At 36.6% G+C, this 22058-nt stretch overlaps 1 protein-coding gene across 4 annotated transcripts in view; it reads left to right on the top strand.

Annotated features, from left to right (window-relative positions):
* yeats2 (YEATS domain containing 2) overlaps window positions 1–22058 on the top strand; it is a 162800-nt gene that overhangs the window by 5260 nt on the left and 135482 nt on the right. For 3 of the 4 annotated variants that reach the window (XM_028825680.2, XM_051922873.1, XM_051922872.1), the window contains exons 4-7: window positions 5018–5110; window positions 5253–5489; window positions 9642–9760; window positions 20395–20556. In XM_028825680.2, the coding sequence (XP_028681513.1) occupies window positions 5018–5110; window positions 5253–5489; window positions 9642–9760; window positions 20395–20556 (611 nt within the window). The remainder of the gene's footprint in view (window positions 1–5017; window positions 5111–5252; window positions 5490–9641; window positions 9761–20394; window positions 20557–22058) is intronic. The other variant, XM_051922874.1, reaches the window with a different exon arrangement.

The following is a 22058-nucleotide window of genomic DNA, read 5'->3' as shown; positions in this document are numbered from 1 at the left end:
TATAGCAACAGAAAATACTTAGAATACTTGGCCAAAGAAACAAACTGCAACATTAATAGTAGGTGGCAAATAAAACACAGTACAGGATATGTGCACTGTTCAGTAAACTAACATAGGGAGAACATTTAGCAGACAGTGTCCACATATGGCAATTGAACACATGATGCATGAACTGTAATACTATGCTGTGACACTTCAAAGATATACTTAATGCAGTACTTACAAATCAACTGTAGCATCAAGTCCTTCATTAAATATATCATTCTCAATAGATTCAAAACTATGATCAGAATCTGACTCAAGCTTTGTGTGTAACATTGTGTAAAGATGAACTATCGGAGAAGTAATTTATTTCTTGTCTTTTATGCAGAACTGTATCATGTAATATGAATGACCAATCATTGACAAGTATACATCGACAGAATGGGCTGAAACTCGGCTGTCCAATAAGACTTTCACTTTATGTGGCTTGAAGTAGGTGCGATCTTTGCTAAAAGCAAATTCACTCAGTTGTGACATGCACCTTGCCTTGGGGTATACCTTTGCAAATAGAACAGACAACTTGGAAACTTATGATTTATTTGAAAGGAGACGCCCTTGTGTATGAAAACATAGGATTATTGTTTTTGATTGACTTGTGAGTTTACTGCAGCGTACACTTTGAAATATGGCTGTGTCTGGCTGGCGGGGCACCTAGTGTGTAAGTGGTTAAGAAATGAAGTATCAGCGTAGAAACCACTTAAGTTATTTAACACCTGCTGGCCCCTTAAGGTCTTGTAATACTGTTTGTAATGAGTGCTTACTTTGCATCTTTGTTGTTTCTAAACTTTAGATTTCTCCTGCTTGCTTTCCTAGTGGACTATTTTGTAAATGTTGTTTTCCTAACGTTTTAGTATTATGTAAGCTCATATACTCTGGAATTTGAAGAATGCCTTCAGTGTACACTGTTAAAAATACTCTAGTCTTCCTGGGTATTAACATATATTCTTTAAACACATTAACTCAGTGATTCCTAATTCCAGCATTGTTGGACTTGATTAAAGTGTGAATCCTTGTATCTTTGGAAACTTGGTCTTTGTTTAATTTTTGTCATACAGTTAGTTCCATAAATATTTGTACAGAGACAACTTTTCTTCTAATTTTGGTTCTGTACATTACCACAATGAATTTTAAATGAAACAACTCAGATGCAGTTGAAGTGCAGACTTTCAGCTTTAATTCAGTGGGGTGAACAAAACAAAAATGTGAGGCAACTAAAGCATTTTTTTAACAGAATCCCTTCATTTCAGGGGCTCAAAAGTATTTGGACAAATTAAATAACTGGAAATAAATTGTTCATTTCTAATACTTGGTTGAAAACCCTTTGCTGGCAATGACAGCCTGAAGTCTTGAACTCATGGACATCACCAGATGCTGAGTTTCCTCTGTTTTAATGCTCTGCCAGGCCTTTACTGCAGCGGCTTTCAGTTGCTGTTTGTTTGTGGGCCTTTCTGTCTGAAGTTTAGTCTTCAACAAGTGAAATGCATGCTCAGTTGGGTTAAGATCAGGTGACTGACTTGGCCATTCAAGAATTTTCTACTTCTTTGCTTTAATAAACTCCTGGGTTGCTTTGGCTGTATGTTTTGGGTCATTGTCCATCTGTATCATGAAACGCCGCCCAATCAATTTAACTGCATTTAGCTGAATTTGAGCAGACAGTATGTCTCTGAACACCTCAGAATTCATTCGGCTGCTTCTGTCCTGTGTCACATCATCAATAAACACTAGTGTCCCAGTGCCACTGGCAGCCATGCACGCCCAAGCCATCACATTGCCTCCACCGTGTTTTACAGATGATGTGGTATGCTTTGGATAATGAGCTGTTCCACACCTTCTCCATACCTTTTTCTTGCCATCATTCTGGTAGAGGTTGATCTTGGTTTCATCTGTCCAAAGAATGTTTTTCCAGAACTGTGCTGGTTTATTTAGATGTTCTTTAGCAAAGTCCAATCTAGCCTTTCTATTCTTGAGGCTTATGAGTGGCTTGCACCTTGCAGTGCACCCTCTATTTACTTTCATGCAGTCTTTTCTTTATGGTAGACTTGGATATCGATACGCCTACCCCCTGGAGAGTGTTGTTCACTTGGTTGGCTGTTGTGAAGGGGTTTCTCTTCACCATGGAAATGATTCTGTGATCATCCACCACTGTTGTCTTCCGCGGACGTCCAGGTCTTTTTGCATTGCTGAGTTCACCAGTGCTTGCTTTCTTTCTCAGGATGTACCAAACTGTAGATTTTGCCACTCGTAATATTGTAGCAATTTCTCGGATGGGTTTTTTCTGTTTTTGCAGCTTAAGGATGGCTTCTTTCACCTGCATGGAGAGCTCCTTTGACCGCATGTTGTCTGTTCACAGCAAAATCTTCCACATGCAAGCACCACACCTCAACTCCAGGCCTTTTATCTGCTTAATTGATAATGACATAACGACGGACTTGCCCACACCTGCCCATGAAATAGCGTTTACGTCAATTGTCCAATTACTTTTGAGCCCCTGAAATGAAGGGATTGTGTTAAAAAAATGCTTTAGTTGCCTCACATTTTTATGCAACCGTTTTGTTCACCCCACTGAATTAAAGCTGAAAGTCTGCACTTCAACTGCATCTGAGTTGTTTCATTTAAAACTCATTGTGGTAATGTACAGAACCAAAATTAGAAAAAAGTTGTCTCTGTCCAAATATTTATGGACCTAACTGTATTTACACAGTACAATGAAATTCTTTATTGGATTCAAATCCTCACATTGACTAGACCACTTTGAAACTTTAGCTTTGTGTCTTCTGAACCATTCAGTTTTAAATTTGCTTTTGTGTTTTGGGTACTGATGAATAATTCAGTTTTGCTTCAGCTTTAAGTCAAAAGATATCACGGGACATTCTTCTTAAGAATATTCTGGTTAATTGCAAAATTCATGGCTCTTTCATTATTGGTATGTTTTCCAGGTCCTGAGGCAGCAATGTATCTTACACCATCACACTATCAACTCTGTATTTTTTTTGTAGGTACTGTATGATGTTCTCACTGTTGAATGTTGTGTTAGCTTTATACCAGGCATAATGGGACCTGTGTTGTGTTTTACACTTACTTGTCTATCTATAGAATGTTACTCCAAAAGACTCTAGGGTCATGTAGGTCTTTCTTTGCAAACATGAAAATGAGCATTGATGTTACTTTTCGGTAGTATAGGTTTCTGCCTTGCTACTCTGCCATGAATCCCATTTTTACTCAGTCTCTTTCTTACTGTGGAGTCATGAACACTGACTTAGTTGATGCTAGAGAGGCCTGCAGTTCTTTGAATGGCCTGAGATCCTCTGCTACTTCTGGGGTGATTTCAGAAGGCTTGCCTTTCTTGGAAGATTTAGTAGTGTTCCAAATGTTTACTATTTGTAGACAAAGGGTTTATTGCGGAATCCCAGAACATTGGAAATGGCTGTGTAACTCTTTTCCTGATTGGTATGTTTCAGCAACTTTTTTGCTCATGTCTTTCAGAAGTTTATTTGGTTGATGCATACTGTAGTGTTCTACTAAAAACCTTGTGCTAACTATTTTACTGTCATGATAAGAAGCAATTTATGATAAGATTTAGATTCAAAAGGTCTGGCTGTGTTCATTCGGCTGAGTTTAGTTATCAGTTAACTTTGATCATCTGTTTGAGTGAGCAACTAAGGGTACAGTTATGTTTTTACTGTGCAATACAGATATTGAATACGTTTATTACTCTAATGTGGTATGTTATTTAGAAATGGAGTTATTATGTTTATTCTGGTTCTCCTTATCTAATATAACATTTTGTTTAAAGATTTGGAGCTATTCATTGTGACAAATATATAAAAATAGAGAATATCAGGAACGGGCAAATAGATTTGTTGTTGTTTATATAGTATGATGTTGTGCTGTTTATTTTTTAACATACTCTTTTTCTTATATTTTTATTTTATTAATTTTCATTGTAATCATTCCATACAAACAGATCAATTTATAACACAACAAATTTGAAGAATTATGTTTTATGATTAATTTGGGTTTTCTCTTTATTATTATATTTGCAATTATTAATGAATGGCTGGATAAATGGATACATAGTGCACTAAACTTATAATTAGAAGTGTGCCTAATAAGATTCAATTGAATTGAAAAAAATGAAAGCATTCAATTGAGACTCTCCACGTTTTGGTGCAGTTTTATTAAATTTGGCACATTAGTATTAAGATTAATGTTAATACTTTTAAGTTTCCCCCTTCAATCACACATTTGTTGCCTGTTGCAAACAGAGATGTAGGACTATTTGCAGCATAGCTGCTTAGTACCAGCTTGTCTGCAGGTAAAAATAATTAATCACACAACTTAACACATTGTACCTTTATAAGCCTTGGCTAATTTGAAGATTGAGATGAGCTGACATGAAATAGTGCATAGTTGAATAGTAAAACCAATGTTATTTTTTAAAGAGTCCATAAACAAAAACATTGATCCAAAGAACAGGCAGAAGGTCATGCATCGGGAGACAAATTATTAGGCTGAAGGTTTCAAAAAAGCATAAATAAAACACTGTAATTAAGTAAGGTGAATGTTTATAAAATGAATATCACAGACAGTAACAAAAATTGATAATCCAAGAGGTTGAACAATCAGATCACTAAATGCAAGAGGCGTATGAGTTGCATCTTTTACAAGGGCCCTTAATACACAGTGCTACAATGTCAACATCAAAGTGCTCTTCATTTTTTTCTCCTGCCGTTCTACTTAATAGACCTTGTATGCAATCAGTGTTACAGAACAGTGGACATAGTGGAGAGGACAGGGTCAAATAGTAAGCAAAAAGGAAGGGCCAAGAAGTGAGGCATCAGCTAATTTCTGACAGAAAGAAGAGTTGAATTTGAACAGTTGTGTTAAAAAGTCACTAATATCATTTAATATATTTATTTTGAGGTTTTTATTGTGATTAATCATTTTTTTAAAAAACTGTGTTTTACTTTTTTAGCGCCTCAGTGATGCACAGAGAATGATGGACAAGTTGAGAGCATGCATTGTTGCTAATTATTATGCAAATGCTGGGCAACCTAAAATTTCTGAGGTAAGGATTGTTCAGTTTTCTGAATTTTTGTTTTCATAAAGGAAACTGAAAACAAAAGCACAGGTTTTCTAAATATCAAGATAAAATGTGTTTTTTTCTTGTTGACATGGTAAATAACTGTTCAATATTTTCATTTTTTTAGCAGGTTGGAAGAGCTGATTCTTCAGTTTTCAACCATCCAGCAATTAGAAGATTCTTAAATTCACCATCTCGGTCATCATCACCTCTCAATCAAGGCTCTGAGACACCCTCTTTAGCTCAGTCAGAAACAGAGTCAATCTCCCATCTCAGTGAATGCATATTAGACAAAGAGAGAGAACATTTTTACAAAGATGAACTACACAAGCAAGAGCAAAGGCCAGGCAGAAATGTAGGAAAGGTAATTATGTGTTAAGTGCAATCTTTGCTGTTTCTTAACTTGATTGTAAAAGCAGTGCAATAGTATCTGATCTTAAACATGAATACAGCTATACACCGGATTGGATAATGTCTATTCAAGCAACATCCAACCACATATATGTATGTGGTACCTTAAGGTTATAGTAGAGTTAAGAAATTATGATCGGAGATCAGAATGTAGCGAATGCAACAGCTTCCCGCACACAACTGTTGTATTTCATGTCTCTTCTATATAAAGCAATTTCACTGCCAGTACTCTACTCCAGTGGTCCCCAACCTTTTTGACAGCAAGGACCACTTTATTAGATGCAAATTTTTCCACGGACCGGTCGGGGGGGTGGGGGGGGGGCAATTTTATACACAATTTACATAACATTTCTTTTATTATTAAGTTATTAAGCAGTTCGCATACGTTTGCAACCTGAGATTTTTCTTGTTTTTTTGCATATAACAAAGACATATGCTTTGCATTTGCCATTCCAACAGATTGCACATCACAAACATTAACACTGTTATCGTTTTTTTCGTGTCTGCCGTTTCTATAGGAGGGTGACAATGAGTTAAATTCCAATGGATGTTTTTCAAATGTTGACAAGCAATAAGCAAAAGGTATCACTGAAAACCACAGAAAACAAAAACAGCAAAAAAAAAAAACAGTACGAGGAAAGTTCGAAGAAAGATTTTTTTTTACGATGTTTCTGTTTGGGGATCGTTGTGCAAATGTGCATATCTGAGCTGCGACCACAGATCTAACTGCTCTGTGGATGATTCATTCAGGCATTTCAAGGTCACTTCGTTGTAATGAAAGCATCTGCTGAATGTACTTCGTAGTAACGCAATTTCTATAGACTCGTGTCATATGGGGAAACTGTCGGGACCGTAACAATACTTTGTTGTAATACTCTCTCACCTCGGTCTCTCTCCTCTCTCTGCACTGCTGCAAAGCCCCGCCCGCCAAGCGTTCTGAAAAGTCTGAGTGAGTCTCTGTTGCCGGCAGTTCTCTCGCGGCCCGGCTGTCGGATGGCTGCGGCCCGGTGGTTGGGGACCCCTGCTCTACTCTGCTAGGGCTGAGCCAGTGGTCTATGAAATTGTTTATCGACGATTGGCTGGACACATCATCGATGTAAATAAACATCGTCTGTTGGCTCCAAACGTTTGCAGAAATTTTTGCAAAGTGCCAGCCTGCAGTCGTAACTTTTTTCTATTTATTTATTTATTTATTTTTAAATCTCACATGCCTCACAATAAAGCTGTCAGACACTCAAATTCATAGCAGGAGAGGTGTGAAATTCCTGTGCTTAGCTATTTTAGCAGGAGAGTTCTGTAGTGGAGGAAAGGATGCCTGATCAGTGCATCATGTACAAAGTTTGAAGGGGAAGACTGCACATATATTGTGGCTATAGTGCTTGCAGATTATAAGTGCCCATGGTTTCTTGCTCTTTACATCACTATTTTAAGTAGTTCACTGTCCTTAAAATAATCTCTTACTTTCGCTAAACAAGTCGGTATTCTTTTGCAACTTTTTTTTATTTCTTTTAAAGCTACTCATTTGCATGATGAAATATTAGCTCATACTGTGGATGACGGTTAGTGACATTACATTGTTTTTCACTTACCATCTGTTTTCCTAACCCGCTTACTCTGGGTAGTGTCGCAGGGCAGCTGGAGTCTGGCCTTGTGGTGTTATATTTTACATAATCTATGTAGTGACTTTCAGAAAGTGTCAGCATGGTGGTGCTTGTTTGGTCTTGCAGGCTTTAAGGGGAACAAAACCCAATCCTCCTTGATATCATACTAATATGCACATGCTCTGATCTCCAAGGGATAGCCCCCATGCCCCATTGTGTAAAAGTAATAAAGAATTGAGGGGAGGAACATGATGCTGAAAAAAACAGAGTATTTCCAATAATTTGGTTCTACTCCAAGTACTGCTTGTTGGCAAAAAAATATGTAATTGTTCTGTGTACAACGAGATAATAATTTGAAATAAACTGATCACACTATATATCAAAGCAGTGCCTTACATTTTTTTTTAAAACCAGTACCCTTGTCCTCCTGCATGCACATCATATATTGCAAACTTGCAATGTCAATCAACACTCAGATTTGCGCACTTTTTTGGCATGTAGTTTGCATGCAAAATATGCGATATACCCAAACCACGATCAAAAACAATAAAGTACAATTTTTTCTATAACTCATGCTAACTTGCTTTTTTTATTGAGAAGATGATAAAAAGAGAATAACCGAGGACTGTTGTTTGTATGAGTAAAATTATTTAATTCTATTTTCCTTAAAAATAAAAAGACAAAATTTCCAGTTTCCTTTTGATAGGCATATATTTAAATCCATTTTATGACGAAGCAGACATCATGATATGTAGCAATTTTAAAAGAAGATCTCACCTTTGAATCATCATAACAACATTAACGAATACCACTGTGTTCTGCACCCACACACCACTTCAACTTTCCGCAGTACATGCGTATACCAGTTACTTAATTCACCAGCATCTCCCATTTGTCCACTAAAACTGAAGTCCCCCATATCTCATATTAACACTGTCTCATGACATTCAGTTAATAAGAAAGGGCAGAGCAGCCTTTTTTTACGAGACTACATCCCTTTAATTTTGGGTAGTAATATCCTTCACATCTTCTGCAATCTTCTGTGATGATCAGTGTGATTTTCTACACTGTGTTTGTGCTGAGATGATAACATCACTTCTAGAGAGGCTCACTGAATCTGAAAGCTTATTAAAAGGGAAAGCTCAGTTATAGGACACACTCTGGACCAACCGCCCTCACCAACCCCATGAGGTAGTAAGAAAGGAGAGAATTTAAACAAAACAGAGTGCCATTTATGAACAATGCTGCACATCCTCTCTCTGACACACTGACACTAAGGAATTTCAGATAAGTTACATAATTGCATAATGCCTCACTGTGACTGCTGAGTCAGAAGTTTTTCTTTTTAATTTCTTTCTTTCTTAGTCATTCTGGTGTGTGTTTAGACCATAGCATTTGTGTATACAGATTTACTTATCTGTCTGTAGATTAATTAATTTATTTATTTATAGAACTTTTGTAAAAATTCTTATTTCCTCTTGAGGGCAAATAAAGTTTCTTTCTTTCTTTCTTTCTTTCTTTCTTTCTTTCTTTCTTTCTTTCTTTCTTTCTTTCTTTCTTTCTTTCTTTCTGTGCAATTTCCTTTGATACTGCCATGATCTCAATTTTCCTAGTATATATCAATACTAAGTATACAGAGTAGTTAGCACTACTTAGTAGTACTTAGCAATTTCATTTCCCAATAATAATCCTAAGTTAACTAACCTATCTTTAACTCTCATAACTTTCATCGCCTTATCCCTCCATTCTTTCTTTACTATAACTCCCACACCATTTTTTCCACTTCGTGATCTACAATAATATTTTTTAAACCAATCTCCATTACTACCACTTACTTTCTTCTGTCTTATTCCCTATGCACAAAGGTAATCTATTTCCAACCAATCTAACACGTCCACAGTTTGTTGTTTTTCTTTTGCCTTGACTCTCATGGATCCTACGATACAAAGTGCCAATCTTAATGCTCCAATCTTTCAAATGAGATTTCCACCACAGTTGTGTCCTCTGTGGTACCCCTTTTCATGCGAGTAGTGGTATCCCAGTGCACATTCCCTGCACCACAGTTTTCAGCCATGGGTCAAGCCTTTGACTTAACAGTCTGACTAAAACCAGTATTTATCCTCAAAATATTTTCTCATATGCTGTACATAAAAAATAAAATATTTTTTTTAGGGTGGATTCATGGTATAGCAATACATTACTACTTCAGATACTGTATGAAGCAACAAGCTACTGTGCTAAAAAGCATGAAAAGTCAGTTTCTAATAGAAGTTAAGCCATGTTATCATACTAAATAGACAAGTATGACAGCATTTTGTTTTGTGTGTTATCATGGTGTAGAACACTTCACATACTGGATGAATAATCTGGTATAATTTAGTTTGTTAGAAAAAGTATGCATGTAAAATGTATGAAAAATAAAGGCATAAGAATAGAGTAAAAATTCTCAGATCAGAGATTTTGTTATGCTTGATAGAACTTTAATTTGTCTCTGTTTTGTACAGGATACTTTTGGTGTTTCTCCACTACATGATTCTGATCAACAGTTTGCATATCATACTGGCAATGAGGACTCTCTTCGTCTGTATGTGAAGAAAACTATTGTGGTTGGCAACGTTTCCAAGTAGGTCATGAGTGTTTCCACTATATGGTCAAATCAAAAAAATTGTGTGGCAATGGTGTTTATAATGATTGTTTTGTCAAAGTTTATATGTCATATTTCTATACATATAAACATCTTTCCTGTTACTGGTATGTAACTGGAAAAATGAGCATATACAGTAGAATAAAGAAGGTACAGTTAATGTTTAGTTTCATATAACTGTGTTATAAAAAAAAAAAAAAAGATGGGAAAGATGTGACGAAAGGCAGAAACCGAATGTGTAAAATCATTTTTTCTGTTTTTTTTTTTTTTTTTTTTTTTTTTTTCTTTTAAACTGACATAGGCCTTGAAACCAGTTGATTTTTTTCTTATGTTCCTGCAAGGTATGCAAAAGTAACTTAAAGGCTTCCTGTTGATATAATTTTGATCTGATTGATATCAAGGATAGGAATTTAGAATATCATTCTTCATTTATTTTTATAGCACGTTTTCATATAAGGCATGTAGCTCAAAGTGCTTTACAAGAGGTTAATGAAAAAATGCAGGAAAAAATGAGACAACAAATCAGAAATAAATAAGTTTATGAATGAATAAATAAAATACTAAAAGTAGTAAATGAGAATACATCTATGCATACTTAAAAATTACAAATATAGGAGAGATCTTAGTTATTGATTTATTTTTAAGTATTTTGTGATTATAAGGATAACAGATGACTAGAGAGGACAGAAAAGTAAAATTACTCCAGCTGGTAAAATGCCAGGGGTTCCCAGCAAGGTTATTATAGTTTTGCCTTTTTATATTAGTTTTAATTTCTATATTTTTTCTGACCTTACTTGGAAATTCAGTTTAGTTTTAGTTTTCCTTCATCATGTATTTTTAGTTTTAGTTTAGTTTTTATTTCACAAAGACATTTCTATTATATTTTTATATATATTAGTTTCAGTTTTAGTTTTAGTAATTATGGCATGGAGCGCCTACGGAGTTAGTTTTGTGTCACAATCAGGCAGAACTGTACACTTAACAGATTTGGATATGAGTTTAATGTTAGTGGAAGCTTACTACACTGCCTGGTTTACTATCTGGTTTTGTTTTTGTCTGATAAAAACAAGCATAATCAAAACTAGACACTGAATATGAACAATTTTACACAATTTTATAATTTTTTAAAATATTTTCTCATGAAAATCACAGGGGCTTAGGAAGAACAGGGCTCTTAGACTTGAATGAGTGTGCAGACCCCACCTAGCTGTATTGAGGGAAACAAAGAACAACAAGCATGTAGTGTCAAGGTTAGGGGCAGTGAGTCTTGAATAGACCACCATAAAGGACAGTAAACCCATAATGAGCAGAGCAAGAGCAGGTAATAGGAGTATGGACAGGCAATAAACAACAGAGACAACGTCTGAGATTAAGAACAACATATACACCATCTTAACCTGTTTATCCAGAGTAGGATTGCAGGAAATCTGGAGCCTACCACAGCAGGTTTGGATGCAAGGCAGGAAAAATCCCTGGTATGCAATATGTATGATAAGGCTGCTGTTAAGAACAAAAAGAGTATGATATTTCAACTAGCAATTTTGAGAGAGAGAGAAAAACATTGAAAAAAAGGGAGATATAATTCTGCTAATGGATTACTTTCACAATATCAGATATTTTGAATTGCGAAAAAGATAAATTAATAAATATGGAATAAATACAAAAACTCATTAGTATGTTTAGTTTTTCATCACTTGTCAGACTCTCTACCTTTGCTTGTATCGCTTTGTTGTTAAATGATGTTTTTAAAGCAAAAGTGATTGGTCAGCAACAATATGCTGATCTTGTATGATGACCTAGTCAGTCTCTCGATCATTGCCATTTTATTTTCAAAAACCGGGAGTGCTTTCCCCTTGACTTTCTTGTATACACAGATATGGGGATGGATATTTGAGGAGTAAACCGCAAGACAATGATTATATTTTTATATTATATACATTAAGGAACCATCAACAACAAATCAAATTAATAATATGTTGAACAATTATTATAAAAGTAAAGTTGAATAAAAAGGACTCTACAGCTGTATAAATAAAAAAAAAGTCAAGTATGTGTTCAGGTAAAGTACCACTTCCGGGTAATGGATTTGGCCCAAAAGTTAATACAGATGTATAATTGTGGTGTAACAACCACATGCCGAATTTCATCCATCTATCTAGTTGTGTTTTTGAGTTATCGTGTTTACACACACACACATACACACACATGTGCACGCGTACACACACAATTCCAAAACATAGTATTGTTGGACACTGGTTAGTCTATAACGTCAAGATTCATCAAAATATCGAGGTCGAATTTTTTCATGATTACTATACTTTCTCTATACTTTGTATATGAGAAAGTAAAAACGATTTCTCCTGTGCGAAGTGGCAGGTGAATTGCTGTCAACAAGAAACAGACACTTTAGAAATAAACTGAAACATTACTCACTCCTGATTTTTCTGTCCATATGGTAAAAGTTTTGTTGACCAGCACATTCTGATTTCAGCTGTTTGAATTACATCTTGATATACAGCAAGCAGAAAGAAAGGCGGCACGCAAATTGCTTTCTATTTCTCACGCTTTACGCACCCGCACTCAGCTTGCTCTGTCACCGCAAATGCTGTGTGAACAGCTGCCCTCCGTCACCATCCGCCGTTCACTGGATGAATATATGCGGGCGGCTCATGGTGGATCACTTTCTGTTTTAGAGTTAAAACTTACAAGGGTTAAAGACTAACAGCAAGAATATTCATTCAAAACCGAAATCTAAAATTATTTTAGTAAATTATTATTTTATTTCAGTTAGTCTTTCCAGCTATTTTAATACTGTCGTTTAGTTTTAGTTATTCATTTCGGTTTTGTTAATTATTTTATTTCAGTTTACAAAAATGTTTTTTTAATGACTAGGGGGCTTTGCCCCTGCTCGCTTCACTCGCCAACCCCTGTGTTTGGTTTTCCGGATACACACTTTTAAGATTTTTTTTTTCTTTGAATTGTTGCTATTTCATTAATTTCACTTTTATTTCAGAACTTCTGTAAAAACAATATTTGTAATCTTGTGAGTCCCAATATGCTGAATCTTTTTAATGAAGTCAGGACAGGTTTCTCTGTTTGGAATTTCAGCACAGACAAAACGATCTACATCATCAGCAGTTAATAATTTGTTTTACAAAGTAAAAAAGTAAGTAGAGTTCTGCATTGGACTCCTGTCTGTAAAGTCGTACTATTTTCCTCTCACAGTTCCTAAAGTACATGGGGTTACCAAGGTGATACCCCAGCTTTTGTCTAGGTTTTTGTACAAGGGCTAGACAGAACGTTTTTGACTCCTGGGGTAAACGTAGCTTTTTAAATAAGCAGACAGATAAATATATATACATGAACAAAGTAACCAATAAATGCATGTGCGGTAAACTCTGTTTTTGAAATTCTCAAGATTCTTTATTTGTCACATGCATAGTTATACAGGACAACACGCAGTGAAATGCATCCTGATACGCTTATCAAAAACCGTGCAAAGTTAGAAGAATATCAGTTAGATTAACAAAAAGTCATGGATTGAAAGGTAACAGTATAGTAGAATATAATAAATAACTACAATTATGTGAATAAAGTAGAATTAAGTGTTAAGGTGCAATAGTGTAGTAATTATTGTGCAAAACCAAAGTTAGACTGGTGCATAGTTAAATGAGGCAGTTTGTTTGATTGCGCTACTGCGATCTTTACTTTCTTTTTTTATATTTTCTAACTTTCCGGCTTTCATATCCTTTAACTTTCTCCACATGTGTATAGCACAGTTTTGTTTGTTTTTTTTTTTTTTGAGCCTTTCTAATTTCCCTGGTTTCATAGTCTCTAACCTGCTCTGCATGTGTTTAGCACCAACGTTTGTAAACGTCTTTATGAAGTTCTACTTTCTTTTACTCATTGTCTTTTAATTCTGAGCCGGATTGGATGTGCTTTTTTTTTTCAATTCCACTTTTTCCGGGTGATAATTACTTTCCTTATTTTCTGAATTTGCACCTCGATTATTCTTTTTTGCTCTTTTTTCTGTCCAACGCATTTGAGTCTCTTTTCTCCGCGCTGCTCTCTTCTTCGTTTAGATGTCGACATTTAATTTATAACATACTGTCCTTATACGCTTTATATGCACTGAGAGCCCTGGATCTGTATGTGCTCAAATCCTTCACAAGACTGAATGTTTTGCTGCCTATTGTCCTATTTGATAGATTGTAAGTAGGGCTTGTCTTTGGTCTCGCGGGTCTTTAAAATGTCTTACAAGAAGATCACGTATCGTAGACTTGCTTTTTGCTTTCCAGGACAGGATTTCTTTTCATAATAGATAGGTAGTTTAGGTTTTGAGTTTAGTTTTCGTTAACTATAATAACCTTGGTTCCCAGGCTAAAAGACTGCCTAGACCACACTGGGCATTCTACTTAACATACATGTGCTTAAGTAGTTTCTATTATTTTAAAGCTTTGTCCTGGAAGTTTCAATGTAGTGATCATCGTTGAAAGCTGAAGCGTACACATTTGTTTCATTCATATCTAGCCATTGGTGTCATTCTTATTTATCAGATTATTTGAATGTTTTTTATATTTTGCTGTTTTATGCATGTGGACTGAAATAAGTTTACATTTTAGTTTTGCTCATATTTAATCAAAGGAAATGTGCTTCATAAGTAAAATATGTCATTATTTTGAAATAAGATTGTAAGTATATTGAACATTTCAAGAACTTTGGGCCCAACAGACTGGCAATTACCAACATTTTATGAGCAACCTTTCTTACAATTCATACACCACTACTGACCAATGTACATTTATGAAATCCTTACTTTTTTGTTAGATGTCTAAGTCTTGACATATGTTCTTTTTTCTTCTATTTCTGCAAAAAAGTAACTTAATTTGGAATTATTGTAAAAATGTTTGACTTTTGAATGTGTAGGAAATATATGCTGCATGACTCTTTGCTAGTTTTTTAATGTATATATTTAATTATACATCATCTCTCTATTATAAAAAAAAATCCTGGGAGAGAAAGACTAGGGAGACGAGATGTGATCTTCACGTGAAGATCATGGAAGACACTTAAAAGACCCGCAAGATGAAAGAGATTGGCCATGGAGCGTCTCGCGGGGACCTTAAACCTCACCTTAATGCCTCACGCCTGGACAAACTGGTGAGGAAGGCAGGCTCTATTGTTGGCATAGAGCTGGACGGTCTGACATCCGTAGCAGAGCAACGGGCACTCAGCAGGCTCCTATCAATTATGGAGAATCCACTACATCCATTAAACAGTGTCATCTCCAGACAGAGGAGCAGTTTCAGTGACAGATTGCTGTCACTGTCCTGCTCCACTGACAGACTGAGAAGATCATTCCTCCCCCAAACTATGCGACTCTTCAATTCCACCAGAGGGGGTAAACGTTGAACATTATTCAAGTTATTGTCTGTTTTTTTATCTGCATTTTTTATTACTCTTTAATTTAATATTTTTGCTGCTGGAATATGTGAATTTCCCCCTGGGATTAATAAAGTATCTATCTATCTATCTATCTAAACATGAGACTTTGTGCCAAGAGATTGACTCAGGACCGTCTCGCTTGGACGTAGAACATGAGATTCTTGCAAGACACGCCCTACTTACAACCAATATCAAATAAGACCACGGGCAGCAAAACACTCAGTTGTGTAAAGGATTTGAGCACACACAGATCCAGGGCTTTCAGTGCATATAAAGCGTATAAGGACAATACGTTATAGATGAAATGTCGACGCCTAAGCGAAGAAGAAAGAGCAGCGCTGAGAAAAGAGACTCAAAAACATTGGAAAGAAAAAAATGCAAAAAAGAAAAAGAATAATCTAGATGCAAATTCAGAAAATAAGGAAAGTAATAATCAGCCCGGAACAAGTGGAATTGAAACAAAGCACGCCCAATCGGGCTCAGAATTAAAACACAAAGAGTAAAAGACAAAGTAGAACTTCATAAATATGTTCAAAAACATTGGTGCTATACACATGCAGAGCAGGTTAGAGATTATGAAAACAGTGGAATTCGAAAGGCTCAGAAAAATGGCGTGATACAAATGCAGAGAAACTTAAAGAATACGAAAGCAGGAAAATTAGAAAGTATCAAAAAAAAGAAAGTAAAGATCGCAGTAGCGCAAACAAACGGAAATTATTACTCAAAAAATGGGAAAATAATCACCTCGGACCAGGTGTCATTGAAAAAAAAGTAGGACAAAGCGAGGAATGGAGATCGAATATATGGACATAGGTGATATGTCAGAAGTATGTAAATATTCTAAGGCTTTGAAGTTTAGGTCAGAGTATTTCAAAAACGGGGTTTACCTCACATGCATTTATTGGTTACTTTGTAAAAAAAAAAATTATTAACTGCTGATCGTTTTGTCTGTGCTGAAATTGCAAACAGAGAAACCTATCCTGAATTATGGTACAAAGTCATTACACACATGTCTCACTGACCCTTATTAAAAAGATTCAGCATATTGGGACTCGAAAGATTCCAAATATTGTTTTTAACGAAGTTCTGAAATAAAAGTGAAACTAATGAATTAGCAACAATTCAAAGAAAAAAAAAATCTTTAAAAGTGTGTATCTGGAAAACCAAACACAGGGGTTGACGAGCGAAGCCCCCTAGTTTATTATATATAATTTATAATTTATTTTTTAGAAACCATTGATACTGCTTTATAAGGTTGGTGTGGTATAGTGCATCCACAGCTTAGTAATAGGTGACTAATTTTAAATAAATAATCATGTGCGGGGCGCAAAGTGGGGAGGGTGTGTGCAGGCACGTTTCGCTCCATGGCTGATTAGGATACTTGGCCGATCTTGCTACATGCATGGAGGTTGTGCCTTTCACACTCACACCCAGTTAGAGATACAGTATAAAGAAAAGCCTGCTCAGGACAGAGGGGGGAAAAAAGGAAATTATCTCAGCAGGAAGAAAAAAGGAGAGGAGGAAAATCAAAAAAAAAAACAATTCTGAAGGTTGGAGTCATCCAGTAAATAGGAAGAGAGGTAGGCGGTCAGGGTGGACCCACGGAGGAATGATTGCTCAATGTTATTGGGTTGGATCAGTTCTCTGCTGAACAGTTATGGGGTAGTGGGAGACGATCAAAGGCGCAAGTTTTTGTGTGAGGAAGACGGTTTGGGGAGTCACGGCAGATGCACCAAAGGAGGTAATTGTTGCTAAGCAGTATTTGAAGGTTGATGTCTCAGCTGGCTGAGAGACCCTGGAAGGGTGAGTCTGCGAGATAAGAAAGAAAGATGTGCTGGGCTGGAGGAGTGGAGAGAGAAAGGATGGAAAAGAAAGACAGAGGTGGAGCAGAGGTTAAAGTGAAATAAGAATAAGAAATATGAAAGGGAGACAAAAATGCTACAGCCTGTGCTGAAAAGAGAGAGGGGCAGGTGGTTGAGAGCAAGCCTCTAGGCTGCAGGAGCCGCAGGCTGTGGAAGGGGCACTCCTACTGAATGCTGTCCTGTGAGCAGGAGCGGCCCGAAATGCAGTGTCTCCAGACGCCAAGAGACTGGCGGCAGGGGACATGTGGAGGATTGGATTGGAGGCCTTGCTGGGAGCCATGGCCCAGCAGGGACCTGGGCCTATGAAGTGTTGGTTGACTACACCTGTCGTTGGGCGTCTCCCTCTGTTGCAAGACCCCATATTGGGTGAAGCTGAGTAGATGTCTTCTTTTAAAAGGCAGCACTGGTCTCATGACCGATTAAGGAACTGTCTCTAATTATTCTTAACCTCTGGTTTTAAGAAAATAATTATTGAACTGTTTTTAACCTCCACCTGGACACTGTTCATTTTTATGGATTATTTATTATCACACTGCTCCTCAATTTGGACACTGTTGTGTTTTTGTTAAATAAAAGCACTGTTTACCTATTTTTTTCACCTACCCTGTGCTGTGTATGTCCTCATTTGCCCAGCTCATCCCTTGATTATGTTATTGACAGGTGGCGGATTTTAGAGGCTCTTGGAAGGGACCTGTGTAGTGTGGCGCTAACCCGTATCATCACAGTTTGGCACTGGTATCTGCATAAAGTCATACCTGTTTTATATAGTACTCAATCAAAATAATAGTATTTGAGCTTAAAATTACACTGCTTTTATAGTGGCCAGGAAAAGACAGGTTAAATCAGCAAGTGTAAAATTTATTTCACGCCTTATATAGAGAAACGCGGCTAACAAATAAACTTACCATATCCACTCTTGATCTGAAAGTGGCTTCCTCTTTACCCAATCTGGCAGAAGTAGAGAAATATCTGTCTAACTGCAAAAGAAAGCAACTTCTGGTTATGTGTATTTTTTCATTATACATCTACTAGCTGTGTTTCTTTCTTAAGACAGTGAGCCTCAGTTATAGTGCTGTCAGTTTATTGGATGTATCAGAAGTACTAAGTAACTAAATGAGTACATTTCTTTACAATATTTGTTGTATTTTTACCAGGGGCTAATATTGTCCTTACTCTTGATGTAAGGAACATACAATTGCCCAAGTGTGAAACATTCCTGCCATAGATCTTTTTGTGCCCTTCCTAGCGTCTGACCATGGCTTTTGTTGGTGGTAATTGGAAAACACAATTTTACAGGAAATTATTTTCTTAAACTTTATTATGAATCTTTATCTTGAATGCCACATCAAGGCAATAAAGTTCTAATATGGAATCATGGTTTACTTTAAATTGACATTTACAGGTAGCACATTTATGTGCTCCATGCAATGAACTGAACTTTTTAAGCATCTATATATATATAAAATCCCTATGTGCGTCCAGGTGTCCGTGTGTGGGTGTCTTCTGGTGAAGTGCGCGGGGCACGGTGCAATGCGCGATATTACTGTCAGAGAAAGTTAGAGGCGTTTTACGGAAATACAAACCAGTATTACTGTGAGAGGAAATTAAAGTTACATAATACAGTGACGCATATTACAGCCACATACAAGCCAGTATTACTGTCAGAGGAGATTAAAGGCATATTACCGACGTGCACGCCTGTATTACCGCCAGAGAAAATTAAAGGTATATTACGGACGTACAAGCCAGCGGACGTACATGACGGTATCCTTCAATAAGGGCGCGCACAAAAAGGCGAGCCTCAAAAGGACGACCTCAATTGGGCGCAACGAATAAAGGCGCGCATAAATAAAGATCTGCACCTGTTGCTCTTCACATATTCCAGAGCCATTTGAACTAAATTATCTACGCGCCCTTATTGAATAGAGCCGTACAAGACAGTATTACTGTCACAGAAAATTAAAGACACACAATACACGGCGGCAGCCCACGAAGAACGGTCAGCTCAGCAAGTAAACATCAACAAAAGAAAGGCTGAAAGAAAGAAAAATACGACCAACAAAAAGAATGAGGTCAAAGTCCCTTGCCATTTAATATAGACTGTTCCTACTAATGTTTATGCACTACTGTTCTAGCGCCCGTTATTGTAACGGGCTAAATGACTAGTTGTAAAGAAAAGCTCAGGAGAAAAAAATAACATTGTGGTCTGTATACAGTGTCCTCTGTGTTCTGGCTGTAGGGGACTTTACTGAGCTGTGCAAGTGTTTAAACTGACCAAGGCATGCCGTCTCTCCTAGCTTATATTGTACCTGGGTCTTGAAGTGGGCCGGTACACTATACCAGCATCTCCCCTTGTCTGCACTGCGAACCGCAGTGTACTGGCACATCATGGTCTGACCTCCCCAGTTCTCCCGTGTTCTGGAAAGTATATGTAAAAAAAATCACACTGAATAGTCAAAGGGGAATAAACCCCAAAACAGGTTGAATTTGTATGTATTTTAAACTGCATTGTGAGGTGTAAGAAGAAGCCGACAGAATAGGGTGTATTGCATGTATCCAAGGACATCACTTCCTCCTATATTCCTCTGTCTCTAATGTTTTTTCTTCTGGTGAATCAACACTTGCCTGCACATCCGCGCTGCCTGGTATGCTGTCATACTCTATAGTGCACTTGTGTTCTTCCACTTCTGCTGGCAGACTTCTTTGCATAAAGTCGCAAGTCCCATTTCTCTGTCTGATTCTTCCTCAGCGCTCAGCTGAAAAAAGAATGATGAATTTGTATAGCCTACTTGCTACAGTATTATTATCGAGAAATAAAAACTTGTGTTGGCTAATTTACCTTCTTTCATAACATCACCAAAATTTTATCAAATCCATCAAATCATTTTTTAGATTTCGGGATATTTTGAGATAGGGGATTGTGTTTAAATAACTGTAATATCTTAGGGAATGTAATTGTTTCAGCGTAACATTTGAAAAAAGTAAATCATTATATTCACTTGTGGATTTTTTTAGTTATTTAACTAAAGTCTTAACTGATTTCAAGTTTTTTACTTGTGGAATGTGAAGTTCTTCCTCAGTGTGTGTTTGAGGTTTTAATTTATGCTTTAGTGATGTAAAATAAAGATTTATTGAGTTTTGTAGATAGTTTTTTTTTTTGAAGAAGAAGTAATGCTTCTGTGGATAGTACAGCAGAGAAATGTCAAACGTAACCAGAGTGCTAGTGAAAAATTGTCTTGATTAATTCAGTAATACTTTCTTTGAACATTTATGTAAATATAACTTTTTTTTTCTCTCCAATGCAAGGTATATACCTCCTGATAAAAGAGAAGAAAATGACCAGTCTACACACAAATGGATGGTATATGTTCGAGGATCAAGAAAGGAACCAAGCATTGACCATTTTGTTAAGAAAGTTTGGTTTTTTCTTCACCCTAGCTACAAACCAAATGACTTAGTTGAAGTTAGGTGAGTTTGTAATGTGAATTTGTTTCTTAACTTACTGCCTAGTCTAATCTGTGGAAGCATATTAGGGCTACAGAGAAGAAAAAAAAAATAAGGACACAGTGAAGAAAAAAAAAGGTCTATTTCATGATTAAAATCGTACTTTCAACATTAATCTCAAAATTTCTACTTTAATATCATACTTTAGTTTGTAATTAAAGTAAAACATTGTAAACGTCATCTTAAAATTGATGTTTAATTTACTAGAGTTTCTCAAACCCCATAGTAACTAAAGTAGCGCATTAAATGCTGTAATATCATGAAGTTAATGTATTCTGTGTGACAATCACTTCCTGTGGCTCCTCGCAGTGGAAGAGGAAGTCCGTTTAAGAAGGACATACAGTAGAGATAAACGACTAGGTCAGGGAACATATAGAATGCAAAGCATTTAACGCAAAATGTCACTCTAATTAGTAAATGAGTATACACACTTATCAACAAAGTTGTTTTATTTTTTTATGACTTTTCCTAAAAATATACTTAATGTTTTAATTTCCTTCCTGAATCATCACTATTAGTATTAAGTTTTTTGAATTGAAAGAGAACAAATTATTTCCTAAAAGGTATGAGTGAAGTTTCTTGCAACTAAGCTTGAGGAAGTACTGCATTTCATAATTTCACTTGCTTAACCCCTTAACCGCCCTCTGCCGGATATATCCGGCACCGTTGTTTTATTGCTAACGCCATACTGCTGGAATTATCCGGCACATTTGCCTGTGGTTATATGAATGCCTGGCAAGTAGTATAACTGACGGTTTGGCGTGGGTATTATTACTACGTTGTATTTCGACAAGTCTGTGGTTGTTTTGGCCGGTCATGTGACGTGATTCGCATGTAACAGCTGTGAATATGGCGAAACGTAAACTGACTTCAAGTGAGGCTTTGCAGGCGATTTTGGACAGTTCTGATCATGATTGTAGCAGTTCTGAAGAAGATTTTAGCGACGGTGATGAGCAGCAACGTGCGCTGCATGATACTGTGAATGAAGACGCATCGGATGACGGCGCTGAGTGGGTGTATCCCCAGCATCTCAGCTGGGCTGCTGCCCGTGGTGAACTACCTTTTCTGCATTCGTTTGAGGGAACGTGTGGCTTTATTGTTGATGTAAACAATTACACTGCTGAGCAGTTTTATGAGCTGTTTGTGTCACCTGATTTGATCAGACATTTTGTTCATCAGACAAATCTGTATGCAGCACAGTTTATTGAGAAAAATCCCAATTTACCTCCACATTCCCGTGTTCGTGCTTGGTTTGACACTGATGAAAACGAAATGAAAAAATTCATTGGGATTTTGATGTTGATGGGAATAATCAGAAAACCAGATATTGAGATGTACTGGTCTACAGATCCTATGTATGCAACACCTATTTTTGCAGCTGTCATGACACGTAACCGATTCTCTTTGCTGCTGAAATTCTTTCATTTGAATGACAACAGAAACGAGCCAGATAAGAAAGATCCAAA

This window comes from Erpetoichthys calabaricus, chromosome 2 (assembly GCF_900747795.2).
Source record: "Erpetoichthys calabaricus chromosome 2, fErpCal1.3, whole genome shotgun sequence".
Taxonomy (NCBI): domain Eukaryota; kingdom Metazoa; phylum Chordata; class Cladistia; order Polypteriformes; family Polypteridae; genus Erpetoichthys; species Erpetoichthys calabaricus.
The sequence above is the reverse complement of the archived record's forward strand: the minus strand, read 5'-3'. Positions and strand labels throughout refer to the sequence as shown.